The sequence below is a fragment of the Hemiscyllium ocellatum genome, chromosome 42 (genome assembly GCF_020745735.1).
Source record: "Hemiscyllium ocellatum isolate sHemOce1 chromosome 42, sHemOce1.pat.X.cur, whole genome shotgun sequence".
In the NCBI taxonomy this organism is placed as follows: Eukaryota; Metazoa; Chordata; class Chondrichthyes; order Orectolobiformes; family Hemiscylliidae; genus Hemiscyllium; species Hemiscyllium ocellatum.
The window spans coordinates 14,840,562-14,864,423 of NC_083442.1; the positions used below are offsets into that span (position 1 = coordinate 14,840,562).

Consider the following 23,862-nt stretch of genomic DNA (forward strand, 5'->3'; position numbering starts at 1 on the left):
GTGCTGGAAATGTGTTGCTGGAAAGGCGCAGCAGGTCAGGCAGCATCCAAGGAGCAGGAGGATCGATGTTTCGGGCATGAGCCCTTCTTCAGGACGATTCTCCTGCTCCTTGGATGCTGCCCGACCTGCTGTGCTTTTCCAGCAACACATTTTTAGCTCTGATTTCCAGCATCTGCAGTCCTCACTTTCTCCTTGAGCTGATAAGTGGCAAGTAATATTTGTGCCACGTAAATGCCAGGTAGCAACTATCTCCAATGACAGGTAATCTAACCATCACTCCTTGATATTTATTGGTGTTACCATCACTGAATCCCCCACTATCAAATGTCTTGGAGTTATCATTGACCATAAACTCCACTGGGCTCACCGTACAAACACAGTGGCTACAAGAGCAGGTTAGAGGCTAGGAATACTGCTTTGAGTAATTCACCTCCTGCCTCCTCAAAGCCTGTTGATCACCTATAAGGCACAAGTCAGAAATGTGATGGAATACTCTCCACTTGCCGAGATGGGTGCAGCTCCAATAACACTCATGAAGCTTGAAATCATCCAGGACAAAGCAGGCCATTGATTATGGTCAGACATTCAGAGCCCTGTGGAGATTAAAGAAAATTTCTAAACATCTAATACTGCTCTTTCTATACAGATCAGTTAGTGAAAATCATCTTATTCATGGAAGCAGCAATTTTCTAAATCATTCCTGTAATGTATAAGAACAGAGAAACTTACTTTCATTCCCCTAATTCTTGAATTGTTTATTATAGCTATCACTCAAACTGCAAATTCTGAAGCATCTATTAAGATAATTGAAGTTTTTGAAAATTGGCCAATCATTCATAATGAACAGTTCTTTTGGAAATGTTGACAACAAACTTTATTGAATCTGCTTGAACTGATGCATCAGGTAACCTGTCAATCCAGCAGAGTTCTGTTTTAACAATCACTGACTGCTGCAGGTACAACTAGTTACACGTTATCTTTAACACAATATAGTAAAGAGGAATTTTAAATATCTTAGTTTAAGATAGCTAAACACACCTTGTTGATACTTCCACACCATAAATTCATGACTCTCACTTTGTTGATTAAGGTCCTGCAAGTGAAGACTAAGTTTAAATGACTATCTGATTTTAGTCATGATTTGGAGATGCCAGTGTTGGACTATAAACCTGTTGGACTATAACCTGATGCTGTGTGATTTTTAACTGATTTTAGGTTTCCCTCCTGTGTGAGTTATACCTTGGCCTTTTTCTCCTCATTGTTTCCAATGCAATTGTGTCCTTTGTTATAAAAGAGCAGGCAAGTTCTGCTGAGAGTTCTTTCCAATATTTACCCCTCAATAATGTAATGACAGAAGATGTCATTAAGTTGCTGTTTGTGGGAGCTTGCTGTGCTCATATCACCTACCCTGTATTCCAATTTACAAGAGAGGCGCCAAAAGGACTTAATTGGCTGTTAAGCACTTGGAAATGTCTGTTTTTTTGTGTGGAAATGCAGAGGGAGAACACAGGGAAAAATGTACAAGATAAATTTAATTGTGTTTCTGGAGAAGGTAAAGATTGAGAAGGAAAGATCTTTGTGATAACCTCAACTGGTACAGGAATTAAACCTGCTTTGGGGGCATCACTCACCAGCAGTATACCTAACTGAGCTAACTAACCCCTAGAATCATACCTTGTGATGAATGGGAATGGACAGGGGCTGAATGAATGAATGGGACGAGCTACTGGGAAGGTTGGTATCAGGCAATGCGCTGGACAGCTTAGTCTTGGGGGTCCTCATTACTGCCGTTCCCAGCAATCCTCGCTCTCTTCTCTGGTTCGCAATCCAAGATGGTGGGTATGTCAGAATCGGCCAGGATTAACAATCTGTTTCCATCCGCTGTTAAAACGGCCCTAAACCCGTCAGCGGCTGGTCGGGCGTATCGTAAACTTACCCGGCCATATTTAGCCGCCGATATTAGCGGGAGACGAGCGGCCGATGGAGGGGAGGGGAGGGGAGGGGAGGGCGGGCTTGGAGGAAAGCTGTGACTCTCCGCCGCCGAGTTGAAGGTGGCGTTTGGCCCGGGGCTGATTAAGGAGGATTCAAGGGAAAAGGGGGCTCGAATTGAGGGGCCTCTTAGCCAGGCTTTGGGGGTGGGAGGAGAGAGAATGAAGCAGTGAGCCCGGCCTTGGGCTTTCTCCGAGTATTTTCAGGCTCTCAATCGGTGTCCCTAGTGGCTGCCGGCGCAGGTTGGCAGCATCTTTCCCCCTTCGAGATATATTCCAGGAGAATGTGGAATGCTCTTTGCGGCCGAGATATAATCGAGCTTTGGCTGGAGTAAATGGGGTGGGGAAGCAACAAGGTTACGATTAATTGGCAAAAGAACCAGAGTGTTAAATATTATTTAGAATATATCGAGTTGATGTAGTTCGCAGTGTGCTTCCTGAAAGGGCCAGGAAAGCAGATTGAATGGTAATTTTGCAAGGGAATACTTGAAAAAGAACTCGTTACAGGTCTATGATTGTTTAAATAAGTTCTTTTGAAACCCTGACAGTATTACGAAGTAGTTTAACCAAGCAGTGGTTATTGATCTCCATTTAGCAGCAGCATTGTGTCCATGGTACTCTTAATATATTCAAAGGACATTCACTATAGATGATGGAAGGCTGGGTCTGTTGTCTGATTTCTGTAAGAAAAGCAATAAAAGGGCTCTTGTTTTTCAGCTACAGGTGCTGTATAGATTGTTAGTCTTAGGGAAATGGGAACATGCAGGTCCGAAAGCCAGTGTTGTCTTTTATGAGTTTACCTGGAATGTAAAAATACAGCTGTGGCCCAGACTGAGAGGCAAGAGTGTTTTGTTTATCAGTTCTTATTCCACAAACCATTGTGGATGTCTGCCCTTTTATTGCTGTTCGATTATGAAAGTTGTGGAACAAGGATGGTTTTCTTAAAATGACGTCTTCTCTCTTCTGGTCAGGGTCGTGTCAGGACTAAGACAGTCAAGAAAGCTGCTCGAGTGATCATTGAGAAATATTACACTCGCCTTGGCAATGACTTCCATACCAACAAAAGGGTCTGTGAGGAAATCGCCATCATTCCCAGCAAGAAACTTCGCAACAAAATTGCAGGGTAGGTATCTTTGTGTTCCTTTTTACCTTTGCTGGATCTAGTTGAGGTAGAAAGCAGCTTCATGTTCCTGTTATACTGGATCAATTATGCCAAATTGGTTGCAATTGACCTGCAAATAATAAGAAAGAATGCTGGGAAAATGCTTTGCCTATGTGCCATGTCTTGTGAGGAAGGCAGAGGTGAGCACAAAGGGATTGATCACAGTCCTGTACTGGTTACTGGTTATTACCACTGCTTGACAGAAGAGTTAGGTGTTGTAGCCAATTGCAGATCTTCCTGTTGTCCAATCTTTCTTGAACAAGGCCACTTGGACCATTGTGGCTCTGCATATCAGATTAGTTCCGTTATTTATTTTTCTCCTTGATCTACGTAGATCCTGCCCCAAATATACACACTGCGTTCAGGACTCTCAGCAAAGTCATCTCATCTGTTCTGCTTTAATAAAAACCAACCCAGTAGCGCTCCCAGTGCTCTTGCTGTGTTCCTTTATGGTGGTTGAAGTAGAATTCCCATCTAAATGAGGAAAGGGTTTGTTTGCACTATGATGTGGTTTCGGTTGGGCTTGGATAGTGAAGAAGGCATTTGATATGCTTTCCTTTATTGGTCAGAGTATTTGAGTATCGGAGTTGGGAGGTCGTGTTGCGGCTGTAATAGGACGTTGGTACGGCCACTTTTGGAATATTGTATGCAGTTCCAGTCGTCTCCTCATTGGAAAGATGTTGTGAAACTTGGAAGGGTGTAGAAAAGATTCACAAGGATGTTACCAGGGTTGGAGGATTTGAGCTATAGGGAGAGACTGATTAGGCTGGTGCTATTTTCTCTCGGAGGCTGAGGGGCAACCTTTATAAAGGTTTATAAAATCATGAGCATAGATAAGGTAAATAGACAAGGTCTTTTCTCTGGGGTGGGGGAGGGAGGAGTCCATTCTAGAGGGCATAGGTTCACGGTGAGAGGGGAAAGATATAAAAGGGACAACTTTTTCATGCAGAAGATGGTGCGTGTACGGAATGAGGTGCCAAGAGAAGTGGTGGAGGCTGGTACAAATACAGCATTTAAAAGATATTTGGATGGGTCTATGAATAGGGGTGGCATGGTGGCTCAGTGGTTAGCACTGCTGCCTCACAGCGCCAGAGACCCTAGTTCAATTCCCCGCAATGGGCAGCTGTCTGTGTAGAGTTGGCACATTCTCCCCGTGTCTGCATGGGTTTACTCTAGGTGCTCCAGTTTCCTCCCACAACCCAAAGATGTGCAGGTTAAGTGAATTGGCTGTGCTAAATTGCTCATAGTGTTAGGTGGATTAGTCAAGGATAAATACAGGGATTGGGTTTCTCTTCGGAGGGTCAGTGTGGACGTGTTGGACCGAAGGGCCTGTTTCCATATCTAATAGGAAGGGTTTGGAGGGATACGGGCCAAGTGCTGGCAGTTAGGACTAGATTAGGTTAGGATATCTGGTCAGCAGATATTGGACGAATTGGACTGAAGGGTTTGTTTCCATGCTGTACATCTTAGTGAATCTGAACGTCCTTTATGTGTTTGTTCCGATCTCCACTTAAGGGTGAAGATGGTTATACTAATTGAACAGCAGCGGAATGAGATGATACTGCTTCCCCTGCAGCATTCATTTTGATTTGAAGGACTAGAGGATCTTACATTGTTCGTACAAACGATGACCTGAAGAACTACCTGGAGGGTGTTGGTAGTGGGAAATGAAACTTGAAAGTCTGAAATTTAAAATGTTCTTCAGACTGGATTACTCCCAGTGCTACGAGCTAGTGAGGGCAGGAATAGGAGGATAGAGCAGATGAATGCATGGCTGAGGAGCTGGTGAATGGGAGAAGGATTCATATTTTTGAATCATTGGAATCTCTTTTGGGGTAGAATTGACGTGTACGAGAAGGACGGATTGCACCTAAATTGGAAAGGGGCTAATATACTGGCAGGGAAACTTACTAGACCTGCTCGGGAGGATTTAAGCTAGTAAAGTGGGTGGGGGTGGGACCCAGGGAGATGGTGAGGAAAGAGATCAATCTGAGACTGGTACAGTTGAGAACAAGTGAGTCAAACAGTCAGGGCAGGCAGGGACAAGGTAGGTCTAATAAATTAAACTGCATTTATTTCAATGCAAGGGGCCTAACAGGGAAGGTAGATGAACTCAAGGCATGGTTAGGAACATGGGACTGGGATATCATAGCAATTTCAGAAACATGGCTCAGGGATGGGAGGACTGGCAGCTTAATGTTCCAGGATACCAATGCTACAGGAAGGATAGAAAGGGAGGCAAGAGAGTAGGGGGAGTGGCATTTTTGATAAGGGATAGCATTATAGCTGTGCTGAGGGAGGATATTCCTGGAAATACATTCAGAGAAGCTATTTAGTTGGACTGAGAAATAAGAAAGGGATGATCACCTTATTGGGATTTTATTATAGATCCCCTAATAGTCAGAGGGAAATTGAGAAACAAACTTGTAAGGAGATCTCAGCTATCTGTAAGAATAATAGGGTAGTTATGGTAGGGGATTTTTAACTTTCCAAACATCGACTGGGACTGCCATAGTGTTAAAGGTTTAGATGGAGAGGAATTTGTTAAGTGTGTACAAGACAATTTTCTGATTCAGTGTGTGGATGTACCTACTAGAGAAGGTGCAAAACTTGACGTACTCTTGGGAAATAATCTGAGCGGGTGACTGAGGTGTCAGTGGGGGAGCACTTTGGGGCCAGTGACCGTAATTCTATTCGTTTTAAACTCGTTATGGAAAAGGATAGACCAGATCTATAAGTTGAAGTTCTAAATTGGAGAAAGGCCGATTTTGACAGTATAGGCAAGAACTTTCGAAAGCTGATTGGAGGCAGATGTTCGCAGGTAAATGGACGGCTGGAAAATGGGAAGCCTTCAGAAATGAGATAACAAGAGTCCAGAGAAAGTATATTCCTGTCAGGGTGAAAGGGAAGGCTGGTAGGTATAGGGAATGCTGGATGACTAAAGAAATTGAGGGTTTGGTTAAGAAAAAGAAGGAAGCATATGTCAAGTATAGACAGGATAGATCAAGTGAATCCTTAGAAAAGGATAAAAGAAGTAGGAGTCTACTTAAGAGGGAAATCAGGAGGGCAAAAAGGGACATGAGATAGCTTTGGAAAATAGAATTAAGGAGAATCCAATGGGTTTTTACAAATACATGAAAGGGTAACTAGGGAGAGAATAGGGCCCCTCATAGATCAGCAAGGCGGCCTTTGTGTGGAGCCACAGAAAATGGGGGAGATACTAAATGAATATTTTGCATCAGTATTTACTGTGGAAAAGGGTATGGAAGATATAGAATGTAGGGAAATAGATGGTGACATCTTGCAAAATGTCCAGATTACAGAGGAGGAAGTGCTGGATGTCTTGAAATGGGTAAAGGTGGATAAATCCACAGGACCTGATCAGGTGTACCTGAGAACCCTGTGGGAAGCTAGAAAGTGATTGCTGGGCCATATGATGAGATATTTGTATCATTGATAGTCACAGGTGAGGTGCCGGAACCCTGGAGGTTGGCAAATGTGGTGCCACTGTTTAAGAAGGGCGATAAAGACAAACCAGGGAACTATAGACCAGTGAGTCTGACCTCAGTGGTGGGCAAGTTGCTGGAGGGAATCCTGAGGGACAGGACATACACGTATTTGGAAAGGCAAGGACTGATTAAGGATAGTCAACATGGTTTTGTGCGTGGGAAATCATGTCTCAAACTTGAAAGTAGAGTCGCAGGTAGATAAGATAGTGAAGAAGGCGTTTGGTATGCTTTCCTTTATTGGTCAGAGTATTGAGTACAGGAGTTGGGAGGTCCATTTGCGGCTGTACAGGACATTAGTTAGGCCACTGTTGGAATATTGCATGCAATTCTGGTCTCCTTGACAGAAAGATGTTGTGAAACTTGAAAGGGTTCAGAAAAGATTTACAAGGATGTTGCCAGGGTTGGAGGATTTGAGCTATAGGGAGAGGCTGGACAGGCTGGGGCTGCTTTCCCTGGAGTGTCGGAGGCTGAGGGGTGACCTTTTATAGAGGCTTACAAAATTATGGGGGGCATGGATAGGGTAAATAGGCAAAGTCTTTTCTCTGGGGAGTCTGGAACTAGAGGGCATAGGTCTAGGGTGAGAGGGGAAAGATATAAAAGAGACATATGGGGCAAATTTTTCACGCAGAGGGTAGTACGTGTATTGAATGAGCTGCCAGTGGAAGTGGTGGAGGCTGGTACAATTACAATATTTAAGAGGCATTTGGATGGGTGTCTGAATAGGAAGGGTTTGGAGGGATATGGCCGGGTGTTGGCAGGTGGGACTAGATTGGGTTGGGGTATCTGGTCGGCATGGACGGGTTGGACCGAAGGGTCTGTTTCCGTGCTGTACATCTCTATGACTCTATGTCCAGTTTGAGTGTCACCTGAAAGAGGAATATATTTGTCAGCTCAAATATGACTTTTAGAGCTGGAGTCTTCAGTTGGGAAGTCTACAAACTGGAAGCTGGTGATGAATTGCTTAGTGACTTGGTAGATAGTGATTAGTGGTTAAAATGTACAGTAACCACTGTCTGGTTTACCCAGGTATGTGACACACTTAATGAAGCGTATCCAGCGTGGACCTGTCAGAGGCATCTCTATCAAACTGCAGGAGGAAGAGCGGGAGAGGCGGGACAACTATGTCCCTGAGGTAAGTTTCTCTCCAGTCCAGCCCAGTTCACTGTCTGCTGGAGTTAATGACTACTGGTGTAACTCATGTATGTTGTGAAAATTTGTTCTTTTTATTTAAATTGCAAGATTAGGAAGCTTGAAGTATTCAACTAAAGTACTAAATTTGGCTGTAAATTACCAGTGTTCAAGGTTCTATTTGAAGTAATGTGAACCACTCTGTCTCTGAAGTCTGATCATAATTTGGATTTGTACTTAGCGGGGTCTTCAGCCGCATTTGATTTCATTTTTCCAACAATTGCCATGACATTTGTAGGATGTGAGTTGTAGTGTGGAGAATAAATAGGGTCTGCATTCCTGCCATCTGAGATCTTGAGTGTTGCGCTGCATAACATTATGCTGTTACTTTGCTCCATTTGTGCTGTAGCATCATTCCACTCTCTTCCTAATATGAATTGATGTTGTCTCGTCGATTACAATTGTTTAGAGTGCTGGCACTCGCCCAGTTTTCAGATTGTTTGTTGGTTGTTCTTGATATCTGAGTTGGGGGTTCATTTTAAAAGGAAAGGTTACATAGTCTGGGCCTGTATCCATTAGAGTTATAAGAATGAGACAGGATCTTAAATATCTCAATAAGACTGAATAGAGTGAATGCTGAGGGATGGTTCCCCTTGTGAAATAGACCAGAATATGGGGCATTGTTTTAAAAAGGGAGTCTTGCCTTTTTTTTTAAAAAAAGGAATGGGAGTAAGCCATTCAGCCCTTTCTGTTTGCCTTCCAGTCTGATCATGGCTGATTTAAAAACAAATGTCTGTTTATTTCTACTCTTTGTTACTGTTTCCTTTTTGCTAACCAATTGGCGTTTGCCTGAAACATCGATTTTTCTGCTGCTCGGATGCTGCCTGACCTGCTGTGCTTTTCCAGCACCACACTTGACTCTAATCTCCAGCATCTGGAGTCTTCACTTTCACCTACTTCTCAATTGGTGTCAGTGCACTACCCGCAATGCCATGCATTATAATTTTAAATGCTAATCTCTTATGTGGGTCCTTATTAAGAACCTTCTGAAAGTCCAAATGAATCAGATTCACTGACTCACCCTTATCTACAATTTAAATCCTCTAAAAATTCCTTTAGATTACTCAAGTATGAGTTTTATACCGTAAATCTATGCTGATTCTGTCTAATCCTGTTACTGTTTTCCAAATACCTTGCTATTAAAGCTTTGATAATGGACTGTCAGGCTGACTAGTCTATGATTTCCTATTTTCTCTCTACTTTTTTAGTTGGCGGGGTTACATTAGTAGCCCTCCAATTCATAGGAGCTGTTCCAGAGTCTATAGATATTTGGAAGATGGCCACCAATGCCTCTTTCTACGGCCACTTTTAAGTACAGTGGGATGTAAATTTATCTGGTCCAGGTGATTTATCAGCTTTTAATTGCATCAATATGGGGCACTTTTTAAAACTGTGCCCTGCATCCTAGTCTCTTTCACAAGGGGAACCATCCCTCAGCCTTCACCCTATCCAATCTTATTGAGATATTTAAGATCCTGTCTCATTCTTATAACTCTAATGGATACAGGCCCAGACTACGCAACCTTTCCTTTTAAAATGAATCCCCAACCCAGATATCGAGAAGAACCAACAAACAATCTGAAAATTGGTGAGTGCTGGCACTCCGAACAATTAGTATCTACTAGACAACACCATTTCCCTACTAATGCTGATTTCCTTCAGTTCCTCTCGCTATACCCTTTGTGCAACACCATTTTTGGAATGTTATTTATGTCCTTTTGAAGATAGAAGCAAAATATGTATTTTATTGGCCTGGCATCTCTTTGTACCCTACTAACTCTTCCACTGTGTTTGATTGTATGGAACCTACATTTATCTTTGCTAATCTTTCTCTTCACATAACTATAAAGCCTTTTACAATCAGTTTGTACATTCCTCGCAAGCTTACACTCATACTCTATTTTCCCACTCTGTCCTGTTTTGCTAAAATCTAAATTGCTCTCAATCTTCAAGTCTGCTGCTTTTTTTAAATCAATTTGTATCCCTTCCTCGAATCTAATCCTGTTCTTAATTTCCCTTGTTAGCCATGGCCAGGCCACCTTTCCCATTTTATCTTTGTGCCAGACAGGACTCGACATTTGTTGCAGTTTCTCTATGTACTCTTTAAATGCTTGCCATTGCCCTTTTAAATGTTCCCCAGTTTATCATAGCCAGCTCATGCCTCATACCATCGTAGATTTCTTTTGTTAGAACAAGGACCCTTATTTCAGAAGCAGATTTGTCGCTCTTCGTCTTAATGAAGAATTCAGTCATGTGGCCAGTTTTCCCCAAGGAGCCTTGCACAGCTAGGTTGCTACTTACTCTTTTCTCATTACACAATGCCCAACGAAGGATGGTCTGTACTCTTGGTCCTTAATTTATTGATCCAGAAACTATTGCATATGCACTCCAGGAATTCCATCTGTCTGATATTGTAACTGATCTGACTTGACAATCTATATGTGGATTAATGTTACCCATAATTACAGCTGTCTGTTGGTCCCTTTGTTGCTTGCTTCTCTAATTGTTTGTTTAGTGCCTTCCCTAATGTTAGGGTTGATACACAACCCCCATTCTCATTTTCTGTTCCTTTGTGTTTCTAAGCTCTACCCATACAGATTCCAGTTCACTAGAGCTAATGTACTTCCTCGCTGTTGCATTATGGTCCTGTTCAACCAGCAAGGCTATCTCAACTCCTTTTCCTCTTTGTCCTTCCTAAAAAATTAATAGGCTGTGGCTTAGTATTATTACTAGACTACTTAATTTCAAAATCCAGGTAATATTCTGGGAGCCTGAGTTCGAATCCTACCATGGCAGATGGTGGAAATTGAATTCAATAAAAATCTGGAATTCAGAATCTAAAGATGACCAAAACGATTCTCAATTGCCATTAAAAACCTATTTCATTCACTAATGTCCTTTTTAGGGATGAATCTGCTGTTTCCATCTGGTCTGGCCTATATGTGACTCCAGACCCACAGCATTGTGTGACTCAACTGCCCTCAGAGGCATCTAAGGATGGCAATAAGTGTTGGCCTAGCCAGCGACACCCTCGTGAGTGAGTGAACAAATGGATAGTAAAATCTACCTCTGGATATTTAGTTCCCATCTGTGATCACCCTACAGCCATGTATCCATAATCCCAGTATATTATGCATGTGCGACTAATTGATCCAGTCTGTTGCTCCACTCATAAAAGCACAAGTTTGTGGCACAAAGTCCTTGTCTTTTTAAGCTGAATGTGCTGCTGTGGTTTGTATTTTTGTGGAAGTTTCCTTTAGTTAAACTACATCTGCAGTACTATGTACAGCTTTGCTTTACTTGCTTAAGAAAGAATATAATAGCATTGAACTACTTCTAGAGAAGGTCCACTGAATTGGTTCTGGGACTGCAGAGGTTGTCTGATGAGGAAAGATTGAGCAGGTTGACCCCTATACTCATTTAAGTTTAGAAGAATTTGAGTTCATCTTAATGAAAATTTGAAATCTGGAGGGGACCTAGCAGGATTGATGCTGAGAGAATGTTTCCCTATAGGAGGAGTCAGGAATTAAGAGGCATAGTTTAAAACTGTGAGTCTCCCATTTAAGATTAGGGATGAACATGTTTCTGTCAAAACATTGTTGTCTGTGAAATTCTCTTCTACTAAAAGTAGTATAGCTAGTCATAGTCATGGACGGGTTGCACCGAAGTGTCTGTTGAGATGTGTCTGTTGCTGTACATCTTTTTGACTCTATGGTTCACGCTGACGATGATGCCCTCTCAGCTAGTTCCAATTGCCTGCATTTGGTCTATATCAGTTTAAACCCTTCCCATCCGTGTACCTTTCAAATTGTTTTTTACATGTTGCTATTGTATCTGTTTCAAACACTCTCTCTGATAGCCCCTTCCATATATGCACCACTCTCTGCATGAAGTTGTTGCCCCTCAGGTCCTCCTTAAGTCATTCCCCTCATTAAACATGAGAGATTTTTTGATTAACAAACCAAATTATAGTTATTGGGGGAGAGACAGGAAAGTGAAATTAAAGAAAATGAACCATCATCTTTTTGAAAGGTAGAACAGGCTTGAGGGCTGAATGTCATCAAGAGTATAGTGCTGGAAAAGGTCAGGGAGCATCAGAGGAGCAGGAAATACGATATTTCGGGCAAAATCCCTTCATCAGGAATGGTGATGAAGGGCTTTTGCCTGAAACGTCAATTTTCCTGCTCCTCAGATGCTATCTGACCTGCTGTGCTTTTCCAGCACCACACTCTTGACTCTAATCTCCAGCATCTGCAGTACTCACTTTCACTTTGAGGGGCTGAATGGCCTACTCCTCTTTCTTGTGTTCTTTGATTCAAGCCTGTGTTGAGCTAGTGTTGGTTTGTTTGTAAAGCATGAATGCTCTCCATAATAAATCATAGAATCCCTATAGTGTGGAAAGAGGCCATTCGGCTGTCTAATCTGCAATGACCCTCCGAAGAGCATCTTAGTCAGACCCAATCCCCCTATTCTATCCCCGTAACCCCACATTTACCATGGCTAATCCATCAAGCATGCGTATCCCTGGGCACTACAGGACAATTGCCATGGCCATTACCCACATCTTTGGATTGTGGGAGGAAACCGGAGCACCCGGAGGGAACCCACGTAGACACAGGGACTACAAGTTATCATGGCTTGTATAACTGAACCCAAATAGTTACTGTTTGTCTGTAACAACTGTAAACAGTGACTTTGCATTTATGCTCAAAAAAGCTGTTTGCCAACATTGTAGACAGTTCCAGTACAGGCAATTTCCATATCTTTATCACTGCAACTTGCAGTGCTTCTCTGTTGCAAGTCCTAACATGAAACATTGATTAGACTTTTAGCATTGTTCAGGGCTTTTTGGATGCTCAGGGTTTAGCTTCAATCAAAAGACTGAGACTTGTTGAGATCTGTTCTGTTTTGCTTCTGGCTGTGTTGTAGCTCTTGCCAGCAATGTCCGCCTTAACACATTGTACACTGAATAACTTGCCTCCAGAGGTGTTGCTAATTCAATTACAAATCATGAGTACAAATGTAGTTTGCTGTTAGAACATTCTTGCCCAGGTCAGTCCTGTCCAAGTGATCACAGTGTGTGAATACATTGTGCAAACTTCAAACTTTGAAAACAACCAGAGTGTTCATCTCCGAGATTACTGACTGTTGAGTCTTTGCGTTTGGTTTAAGCCTCTTAATTTGCATTTTATTGTTATTTGGTTTTAATTTGTCTGGTCCTTTCCTGGAGCAGTGCATTGATGGGTTTTGAATGAGGTTATGTCCTACCAAGTGTCTGGAAGAAGGAAGCATTTGCGTAGTTTCTTTCACACCTCAGCACAATTAGTAGTGCAGTTATATTTGGTTGTCACGTGTGGGTGTTGTGCACAGGAAGATCTCTCAGCCAAGAACAGTATGAGTGACTGGATTCTCTGGCATTGGTTGAGGGAGTGAATGTTTGCTGGAACTCCCCTGCTTTTCTGGAGTACCATGGCAATTTCCATGGCCATCTGAGCTTGAGCTGCAAGTTTGGGCTTGAAGATTTCATTTCAGTCAGTGACAGAATCTGAGCATCGTAACCTAGTGTGAATGTCACTCTCTGAACCAAACTGAGTGAGCAACCATTGCTAAGGCTCAGGTCCTGTGCTATGACTGAAAGGGGTGGTTTTTCTGGTTACTACGTTCTGACTGTTTTCTCTGTTTTCCAGGTCTCTGCGCTGGACCAGGAGATGATAGAAGTGGACCCAGATACCAAGGAGATGCTGAAGCTGCTGGTGAGTATTTAGAGGTGGGGCAGTGAATGGCTGTTGCTTCAAATTTGTAATTCATCTAAACTGCTGTCGTTTGAAAGCCTCCAGAAGTTGTGGCTTGATGATACAAAGCTGCATTGATCTTGTGGCAGGAACTTGCATGTGGAGGCAAAGTGTCCTTTCAAGGAAAGTGGTGAGAGGATAGAAGATGTAGATGTGCGAAGGGACTCTGAGTTCCTTGTCAGTAAGTTCATTGAAGGCTAACATGCAGATGCAGCAAGTTATTGGGAAGATTAATGGACTTTGAACCTTTATCACTAGAGGATTTGAGTGTAGGATTTGTGAAGTCTTGCTTCAGTAGTATAGGGACAATAAAAACTGCAGATGCTGGAATCCAGGGTAGACAAGCAGGAGGCTGGAAGAACACAGCAAGCCAGGCAACATTAGGAGGTGAAGAAGTCAACATTTCAGGTGTAACCCTTCTTCAGGACTTGGATGCAGTCCTCTGAGGTGCAGAATTCCAAACATAACCCATTGAGTTTAAAAAAAACTTTATCATGGACCTAAATGGCATCCTTCCTGTTTGTTTATAAATTAAGGCTTACTTTTGTTCCATTGACAGTCCAGTGGCATTGTTCAAAGCTACCGGTTGAAGCTGGACTGGATTCCTGAAATAACTGGGGAGAAGGAACTGAGAACCTTCACAGTATATGAAGGCGATGGCATAGAGTTATAGAGGCCTACAGTGTGGAAATGGGCCATTTGACCCAACTCAGTCCTGAAGAAGGGTTACATCTGAAACGTTGACTTCTCCATCTCCTGATGCTGTCAGACTTGTGTTCTTCAGCCTCCTGCTTGTCTACTTTCAATAGTATAGAGCTGGTTAGCCTGCAGCTGGAGTATTGTATGTAGTTTTGGTCTCCTTATCTGAGGAAAGATATTTTTGCCAGAGAGAGAGTGCAAGAAAGGTTTACCAGACTTGTTCCTGTTTTGGTGGTACATCCTGTGAGAAGAATTTGGACAAACTAAGCCTGTATTCTCCGTAGAGGTTTGAAGAATGACAGGTGACCTGATTGAAACTTACAAAATGCTTAAAGAGATTGACAGGGTAGGTGCAGGTAAAATATTTCTGCTGATCAGGAGGTTGCTTTAAATTTAAAAGTCGCTTTTAAAAAGCGCGGAGCGGACCCGGAAGCTGGTGTAGCGCTAGCTTACCTGGGTAGATTTTTCCAATAAAGGCACGCAGGAGAGGAACCCAAGGCACTACAGTGCCTCCCACCCGTCCTCCTCCTCTAACCTAATAATAAGACCCGTTGTGGTAAGCAGGTAAGTGCTGCATTTTGCTTGTTCTATTCTTTAGACCTAGTTTTTTTAAAGGTTAGAGGGATGGCAGTGAAGGCAGTGCAATGTTCCTCTTGCAGCATGTTTGAGGTGAGGGATGCCATATTCGTCCCTGCTGATTACATTTGCAGGAAGTGCACCCATCTCCAGCTCCCCCAAAATCGTGTTAGGGAACTGGAGCTGGAGTTGGATGAACTTAGGATCATTCGGGAGGCAGAGGGGGTCATAGATCAGAGCTTTAGGGAAGTAGTAACTCCAAAGATTGCAGACAGATGGGTGACAGTGAGGGGGACTGGGAGGAAGCAGCCGGTACAGGGACCCCCTGCGGCCATTCCCCTCAAGAACGAGTATACCGTTTTGGATACTTGTGGGGGAGGGGGAACTTACCGGGGTAAGCAATGGGGTTCAGGCCTCTGGCACGGAGCCTATCCCCGTTGCTCAGAAGGGAAGGGTGGAGAAGTGCAGAGCAATAGTTATTGGGGACTCGATAGTTCGGGGCACAGATAGGCGGTTTTGCGGGGGCGAGAGAGACTCGCGATTGGTATGTTGTCTCCCAGGTGCAAGGGTACGTGACGCCTCTGATCGTGTTTTCCAGGTCCTTAAGAGGGAGGGGGAGCAGCCCGAAGTCATGGTCCACATTGGCACCAATGGCATAGGTAGGAAGAGGATGAGGATGTTAGGCAGGCTTTCAGGGAGCTAGGTTGGAAGCTCAGAGTTAGAACAGAGTTGTTGTCTCTGGTTTGTTACCCGTGCCATGTGGTAGAGAGTCAAGGAATAGGGAGAGAGAACAGTTAAATGCGTGGCTACAGGGATGGTGCAGGAGGGAGGGATTCCGGTATCTAGATAACTGGGGTTCTTTCTGGGGAAGGTGGGACCTCCATAAACAGGATGATCTACACCTGAACCTGAGGGGCACCAGCATCCTTGGGGGAAGGTTTGCTGGTGCTCTTTGGGGGTGGTTTAAACTAATTCTGCAGGGGTATGGGAACCTGGACTGTAGCTTTAGGGTGCAGGACCTTGAGTGTAGGGAGGTTAGGAACATGGCATTAATCTCGAAGGAGGGTGCCTGTAAACAGGAAGGTGGCTTGAAGTGTATATACTTCAATGCGAGAAGTATACGAAATAAGGTAGGTGAACTTGCAGCGTGGATTGGTACCTGGGATTTCAATGTTGTGGCTATTACAGAGACATGGGTAGAACAAGGACAGGAATGGCTGTTGCAAGTTCCAGGGTTTAAATGTTTTAGTAGGGTCAGAGGTGGGGGTAAAAGAGGGGGAGGTGTGGCATTACTTGTCGAGAATAGTATTACAGCGGTGGAAAGGACGATGGGTGAAGACTTGCCATCTGAGGTAGTTTGGGCTGAGGTTAGAAATTGGAAAGGTGAGGTCACCCTGTTAGGAGTTTTCTACAGGCCTCCTAATAGTCCTAGAGATGTAGAAGAAAGGATTACGAAGATGATTCAGGAGAAGAGTGAAAGTAATAGGGTGGTTGTTATGGGGGACTTTAACTTTCCAGATATTGACTGGGAAAGCTATAGCTCGAGTACGTTAGATGGGTTGGTGTTTGTCCAATGTGTGCAGGAGGGTTTCCTGACACAATATGTAGACAGGCCAACAAGAGGTGAGGCCATACTGGATTTGGTTCTGGGTAACGAACCAGGCCAGGTGTTAGGATTGGAGGTAGGTGAGCAATTTTGGGACAGTGACCACAATTCAGTGACTTTTACTCTAGTGATGGAGAGGGATAAGTGTGCACTGCAGGGCACGAGTTATAGCTGGGGGCAGGGAAATTATGATGTGATGAGGCATGATTTAGGATGCGTGGCTTGGACAAGTAGGCTTCAAGGGAAGGGCACTATCGATATGTGGAGCTTGTTCAAGGAGCAACAATTGAGTGTCCTAGATAAGTATGTACCTGTCAGGCAGGGAGGAAAGGGTCGTGTGAGGGAGCCGTGGTTTAATAAGGAATTGGAATCCCTTGTTAAAGGGAAGAGGGCAGCCTATGTAAAGATGAGGTGTGAAGGTTCAATTGGGGCGATTGAGAGTTATAAGATAGCCAGGAAGGATCTAAAGAGAGAGCTAAGAGCAGCAAGGAGGGGACATGAAAAGTCCTTGGTTGGTAGGATCAGGGAAAACCCAAAGGCTTTCTATAGGTATGTCAGGAATAAAAGAATGACCTAGGGTAGGAATAGGTCCAGTCAAGGATAGTAGTGGGAAGTTGTGCGTGGAGGCTGAAGAGATTGGGGAGACACTGAATGAAACATTTTCGTCAGTATTTACTCAGGAACAGGACATTGTTGCCGATGTGAATATTGAGTCACAATTAATTAGAATGGATGGCTTTGAGGTATGTAGGAAAGAGGTATTGGAAATCCTGGAAAGGGTGAAAATAGATAAGTCCCCTGGGCCTGATGGCATTTATCCTAGGATTCTCTGGGAAGCAAGGGAGGAGACTGCAGAGCCATTGGCCTTGATTTTTATGTCCTCGTTGTCTACAGGAATAGTGCCAGAAGGCTGGAGGATAGCAAATGTGGTTCCCTTGTTCAAGAAGGGGAGTAGGGATAACCCTAGTAACTATAGGCCAGTGAGTCTCACTTCTGTTGTGGGCAAAGTCTTAGAGAGAATTGTAAGGGATAGGATTTATGAACATCTGGATAGGAATAATGTGATCAAGGATAGTCAGCATGGTTTTGTGAAGGGCAGGTCGTGCGTCACAAACCTTATTGAATTCTTTGAGAACGTGACTAAGGAGGTGGACAAGGGTAAAGCAGTAGATGTGGTGTATGTGGATTTTAGTAAGGCGTTTGTTAAGGTTCCCCATGGTAGGCTACTGCAAAAAGTACGGAGGTATGGCATTGAGGGTGCGTTAGGTTTGGATTAGGAATTGGCTGGCTGGAAGAAGACAGAGGATAGTTGATGATAAAGGTTCATCTTGGAGTGCAGTTACTAGCGGTGTTCCGCAAGAATCTGTTTTGGGACCATTGCTGTTTGTCATTTTTATAAATGACCTGGAGGAGGGACTAGAAGGTTGGGTGAGCAAGTTTGCGGATGATACGAAAGTCGGTGGAGTTGTTGACAGTGGGGAAGGATGTGGCAGGTTACAGCGGGATATAGATAAGCTGCAGAGCTGGGCAGTAAGGAGGCAAACGGAGTTCAATGTAGGTAAGTGTGAAGTGAATCACCTTTTTGGTAAGAGTAACAAGAAGATGGAGTACTGGGCTAATGGTCGGATACTTGGTAGTGTGGATGAGCAGAGGGATCTTGGTGTCCATGTACACAGATCTCTGAAAGTTGCCACCCAGATAAATAGTGCTGTGAAGAAGGCATATGGCGTACTGGCTTTTATTGGTAGAGGAATTGACTTCTGGAGTCCTGAGGTCATGTTGCAGTTGTATAAGTCTCTGGTGCGGCCTCATCTGGAGTATTGTGTGCAGTTTTGGTCGCCATACTATAGGAAGGATGTGGAGGCACTGGAACGGGTGCAGAGGAGGTTTACCAGGATGTTGCCTGGTATGGTAGGAAGATCATATGAGGAAAGGCTGAGGCACTTGGGGCTGTTTTCATTGGAGAAAAGAAGGTTTAGGAGTGACTTGATACAGGTGTACAAGATGATTATGGGTTTAGACAGGGTTGACAATGAGAACCTTTTTCCACATATTACGAGGGGGCATAGCATTAAATTAAGGGGAGGTAGGTATAGGACAGATGTTAGGGGTAGATTCTTTACTCAGCGAGTCGTGTGTTCATGGAATGCCTTGCCAGTAGCTGTGGTGGACTCTCCCTCTTTATGGGCATTTAAACGGGAATTGGATAGGCATAAGGAGGATAGTGGGCTCGTGTAGGTTAGGTGGGCTTGGATCGGCGCAACATCGAGGGCCGAAGGGCCTGTACTTTTCTATGTTCCATGTCAGTAATCCGGGAGCATAATTTATAAATAAGCAGGAAGGATGCCATTTAGGACAAACATGGAAGTGGTTGTTTTTAACTCAGTGGGTTATGTTTGGTATTCTGCACCTCCGAGGATTCTGGAAGCTCCATTTTTGAGTAAGTAAAGGTTGATAAATTTTTGGTTTATAAAGACAAGAGTGTTAATGTAAATAAGAATCATTGAAGTGTTCAATCAGCCATAGTGAGATGAAATGTTGGGAAAGGCTGAATGGCCTATTCTTGTTCCATTGACAGTCCAGTGGCATTTTTTTTGAAGCCCACTGGTTGATGCTGGGCTGGATTCCTGAAATGATAGGGTAGAAGGAACTGAGAACCTTCACAGTATATGAAGATGATGGCATAAAATAATAGAGGACTGCAGCACAGTAACAGGCCTTTCGGCTTAACTCGTTCACGCCAACCAAGCTTCTAAACTGAAGTGGTCCTGTTTTCCTGTGTTTGGCTCAACCTTTCCTATCCGTGTACCTATCCGAATGTCTTTTCAATATTGTAATTGTACCCACCTGTACCATTTTTCTGGCAGCTCATTCCATATATACACCACCCCTTTCTGTGAATAAATTGCCCCTCAGGTTTCTTTTTTAACTCTTTCCCTTCCCACCCCTTAAACCTATGCCCTCTAATTTTGGATTCCCCTAGCCTGGGGAAAAGACCTTTCCAGTTTAGTAACATCCTTCCAATAGCAGGGCAACCCAGAATTCTAAGCAGTACTCCATATCTGGAGTCTTGTACTGTTATAATATGCCATCCCAACTCCTGTACTCTCTGTTCTGACTGAGGAAGGGAAGTGTGCCAAACACCACTTTCACCTTTCTGTCTCCATGTGACATCCCTTTCAAGGAACTTTGTACCTGCACCCTGAGGTGTTTCTGCTTGACAACACTCCCTAGGCCCCTAGCATTAACTGTGGTAAATCCTGCCCTGCTTTATCTTACCAGAATATGACATCTCACATTTATCTGAATTAAATTCCATCTGTCGCTCCTTTGCCCACTGGCCATGTTGATCAAGACCTCACTATACTCTTGGATAACCTTCTTCACTGTCTGCAGTGAATTTTAGTGTCATCCACAAACTTGCTAACCATGTCTGCTGTATTCTCAGTGATCATGACATGAACCAGAAATCCAAAAGCTTAGGTCAGTCCTCTGAAGACATGGGTTCAAATCCAAAACAACTGGTGGAATTTAAATTACATTTAATAAATTTGCAATGCAGCCTCAGTAAAGAACATAAGGACTAGGAGCTGGAGTGGGCTATCTGGCCCCTCGAGCATGCTCCGCCACTCAGTAAAATTTTGTGGACTCAGATCCACTTACCCACATTTTCACTATATCCCTTAATTCCTTTATTTTTCAAAAAAGTATCTACCTTAGCTTTAAAAGCGATTACTGAAGTAGTGCCAACTACTTCCCTGGGCAAGGAATTCCATAGATTAACCACCCTCTGGGTGAAGAAGTTCTAAACCTGCTCCCTCTAATTTTGAGGCCAGACCCTCTTGTCCTAGTTTCACCTACCAGTGGAAGCATCCTATCTATTTCTGTTTTATAGATTGCCTTCATAATTTTATATGTATCTATAAGATCCCCCAGCCCCCATTCTTCTGAATTCCACTGAATATAATCCCAATCTATTCAGCCTCTCCTCATAAGCCAAAGTTGACCAAAAAACAATTATTAATCGTTGTAGAAACCCATCTAGGAAAAGAAATCTGTCCTTATCTGTCTGGCCTACATGTGACTCCACATGCAAGTTATATAGTTAAGTCTTAAATTGCCCTGTGGACAGCAAGCCGCTCTTAGATAACCTTCTTCACTGTCCACCATATCACCAATTTTGAGGGTAGAAGGCCAGTTAGGGATGGGTAACAAGTTCTGTTCCCCCTTCCTCTGCTTATTTTGCCATACAAAATCACTGACTTCTGTTAGAATTTGGGGCTCTTATTCAGTAGGGCAGGGCTTAGACAGTTAATGGTAAGGCCCCTGGGGAGAGTTATTAAATATTGACCTGGGGTACAAGTGTAGTTCCATGAAAGTAGCATCATAGAGTGGTGACTAAGGCATTTGAACACTTGCCTTCCTCAATCATGAGGTTCATGAAGAGGATGCCCTCATTGTGTTGTCTTATTTGTGTCACCTGATAAATTAGATCCTGCTTGACCGTAATCCTTCTACCTCAGCAGATTTGTGACTGTTGTCATTTCACCATTTGGGTTTCGAAAGGCAGGCTGTAGTTGCAGTCCATTTTTGGTTTATCCAAAATTGCAGAACTGCACTCAAGCAAACAAACTTGCTGCTTATTTGATGAAAGTGTTTCAATCCTTTCTCCTACCTACCACCCCTGGTGCTCACCTTCCACCCTACAAACCTTCGCATAAACCAAATCATCCGCGTACATTTCCGCCACCTCCAAAAGACCCCACCACCAGGGATATATTTCCCTCCCCACCCCTTTCCGCGTTCCACAAAGACCGTTCCCTCCGTGACTACCTGGCCAGGTCTACGCCCCCCTGCAACCCACCCTCCCATCCTGGCACCTTCCCCTGCCACCGCAGGAACTGTAAAACCTGTGCCCACACCTCCTCCCTCACCTCTATCCAAAGTCCTAAAGGAGCCTTCCACATCCATCAAAGTTTTACCTGCACATCCACTAATATCATTTATTGTATCCGTTGCTCCCGATGCGGTCACCTCTACATTGGGGAGACTGGGCGCCTCCTAGCAGAGCGCTTTAGGGAACATCTCTGGGGCACCCGCACCAATCAACCACAACCGCCCCGTGGCCCAACATTTCAACTCCCCCTCCCACTCTGCCGACGACATGGAGGTCCTGGGCCTCCTTCACCGCCGCTCCCTCACCACCAGACACCTGGAGGAAGAACGCCTCATCTTCCGCCTCGGAACACTTCAACCCCAGGGCATCAATGTGGACTTCAACAGTTTCCTCATTTCCCCTTCCCCCATCTCACCCTAGTTCCAAACTTCCAGCTCAGCACTGTCCCCATGACTTGTCCTGACTTGTCCTACCTGCCTATCTTCTTTTCCACCTATCCACTCCACCCTCTCCTCCCTGACCTATCACCTTCATCCCCTCCCCCACTCACCCATTGTACTCTATGCTACTTTCTTCCCACCCCACCCTCCTCTAGCTTATCTCTCCACGCTTCAGGCTCACTGCCTTTATTCCTGATGAAGGGCTTTTGCCTGAAACGTCGATTTCGCTGCACTTTGGATGCTGCCTGAACTGCTGTGCTCTTCCAGCACCACTAATCCAGAATCTGGTATCTAGCATCTGCAGTCATTGTTTTTATCTACACTAACATAGTCTAACTCAGCTGAGCATTCACTTCCCCACTCCCCAGTCTATAAATCTTAATCTACTATTCTTTTGACCTCCCTTTTCAGAGATGCTATTTACAGTAATACTTGAAGGATAGTGTACTTTCATATAAAAAGCATTGGCAGAAGCAACCATATTGTTTTGTATGTTATTTTGGGGTGTAGCACACTTGAGAGCATTAGATACACATTGAAATAGAGCAAATTTGGTCAAGATTCCAGTTACTGGATTGATCTGTGTGATCCCAGAATGGATGAAAACATTTGTTGCTATCCGTCAGATGTGTTGTATGTCCCAGGTGAATCGAACATCAATGACAATAGGTGTAGAAATAGGCCATTCGGCCCTTCAAGCCAGCACCACCATTTATTATCATCATGACTGATCATCCACAATCAGTATCCTGTTCTTGCCTTATCCCCATAACCCTTGATTCCACTATATTTGAGAGCTCTATCAATCTCTTTCTTGAAAGTATCCAGAGACTTAGCTTCCACTGCCTTCTGGGGCAGAGCATTCCATATATCCACCACTCTCTGGGTGAAGAGTTTCTCCTCAATGATGGAACTTGGGAGTGGATGACAAACTCTATCATTCAGAGTAACAACGGAGCTTGACTCCACTTGCTTCATATAGATAGCCATGTGTAAAATTCTCATTGGGGAGGGAAGCATGCACCATCTGTGCTGACTTCAAAATGGAGTTTGGAACAGCATGATTAGGTTCATTTATATTTGAGTTAAGGCAAATGCATCATGTGCAAATAAAATTTACCATTGTGAATGGGGTTGTGCCTGCATTGCAACGTTTGCCTTTTTTTAAACCTCCTATTATAGTTCCTTCCTGTTCCACAAGCTTTCCCATTGCATTCCCGCTGCCTGTAAGGGAGAGGTGTTCCATACATCAGGAGTCTGCATGGAAAGTTAGATTAAGATCACATTTAACTCCATGCTCGAACTACACAAATTTTAGGATCTGTTTTTAGCTCAACCTCAAATGGAAGGTATGAAGTAGGATTCAAAAAGCATTCATGCACAGAAAATACATGATGCGAATTAACTGCTAACCCTCCCACGCCATGGAGCTTTCCGAGGGCACTGTGAAGGACATTGAACTGAACTGTCAGTGCTGTAACTTGCTTATCTTGTAAAGTTCTCTGGGACACCTGCGGACGGAATGTAAGTCTGTTGTCTGAAAAGACTGTCACTTGGTCTGATGTTGCTCCTTACTGAGCTGACCTGTGTATTGGGTGGATTTTTTTCTGCCTTGGATTTAACGTGGTCTGTGTCTTCTCTTGTAGGACTTTGGCAGCCTGTCCAATCTGCAGGTCACACAGCCTTCAGTAGGAATGGCCTTCCGGACTCCAAGGATCTAAAATTATTTGTATGACATCCCTCCAAAATTAAACAAAAAGACAAAAATATTGCGTTTGTAATTTTCATTGTTCCACATGCTGCATTCTCTTCTGACAACTTACAGGTGATTTCTGTGAAATAAATGGAGTTTCTACAGGGTTGGTGTGAAATGCTGGCTTCTTGATCAAAAAACCTTCAGTGATTTGTAATTTCTGATATTTTACTTTGTGGGGAAGGGGGGTGATGTTCAGTTTCTCCTCTACATCGGTCAGGTTATTGTGGCTGAGCAGAGGTGTGGAAAGCC

The 23,862-nt window shown here is 43.8% G+C and overlaps 1 protein-coding gene across 1 annotated transcript; it reads left to right on the forward strand.

Annotated features, from left to right (window-relative positions):
- Positions 1-1,776: 1,776 nt before the first annotated feature.
- LOC132834737 (small ribosomal subunit protein eS17) lies at positions 1,777-23,624 on the forward strand. Its single transcript, XM_060853704.1, has 5 exons — positions 1,777-1,835; positions 2,960-3,111; positions 7,686-7,791; positions 13,535-13,600; positions 23,504-23,624. Exons 1-5 carry the CDS (start codon positions 1,833-1,835, stop codon positions 23,576-23,578), a joined length of 402 nt encoding a protein of 133 aa, XP_060709687.1. The 5' UTR covers positions 1,777-1,832; the 3' UTR covers positions 23,579-23,624.
- Positions 23,625-23,862: the final 238 nt, after the last annotated feature.

Bases quoted from the DNA above. Each gene is read 5' to 3' on its own strand.
- LOC132834737 (XM_060853704.1), top strand. The intron at 3,112-7,685 runs GTAGGTATCTTT...TGGTTTACCCAG, and splicing joins CTTCGCAACAAAATTGCAGG to GTATGTGACACACTTAATGA. The intron at 13,601-23,503 runs GTGAGTATTTAG...CTTCTCTTGTAG, and splicing joins AGGAGATGCTGAAGCTGCTG to GACTTTGGCAGCCTGTCCAA.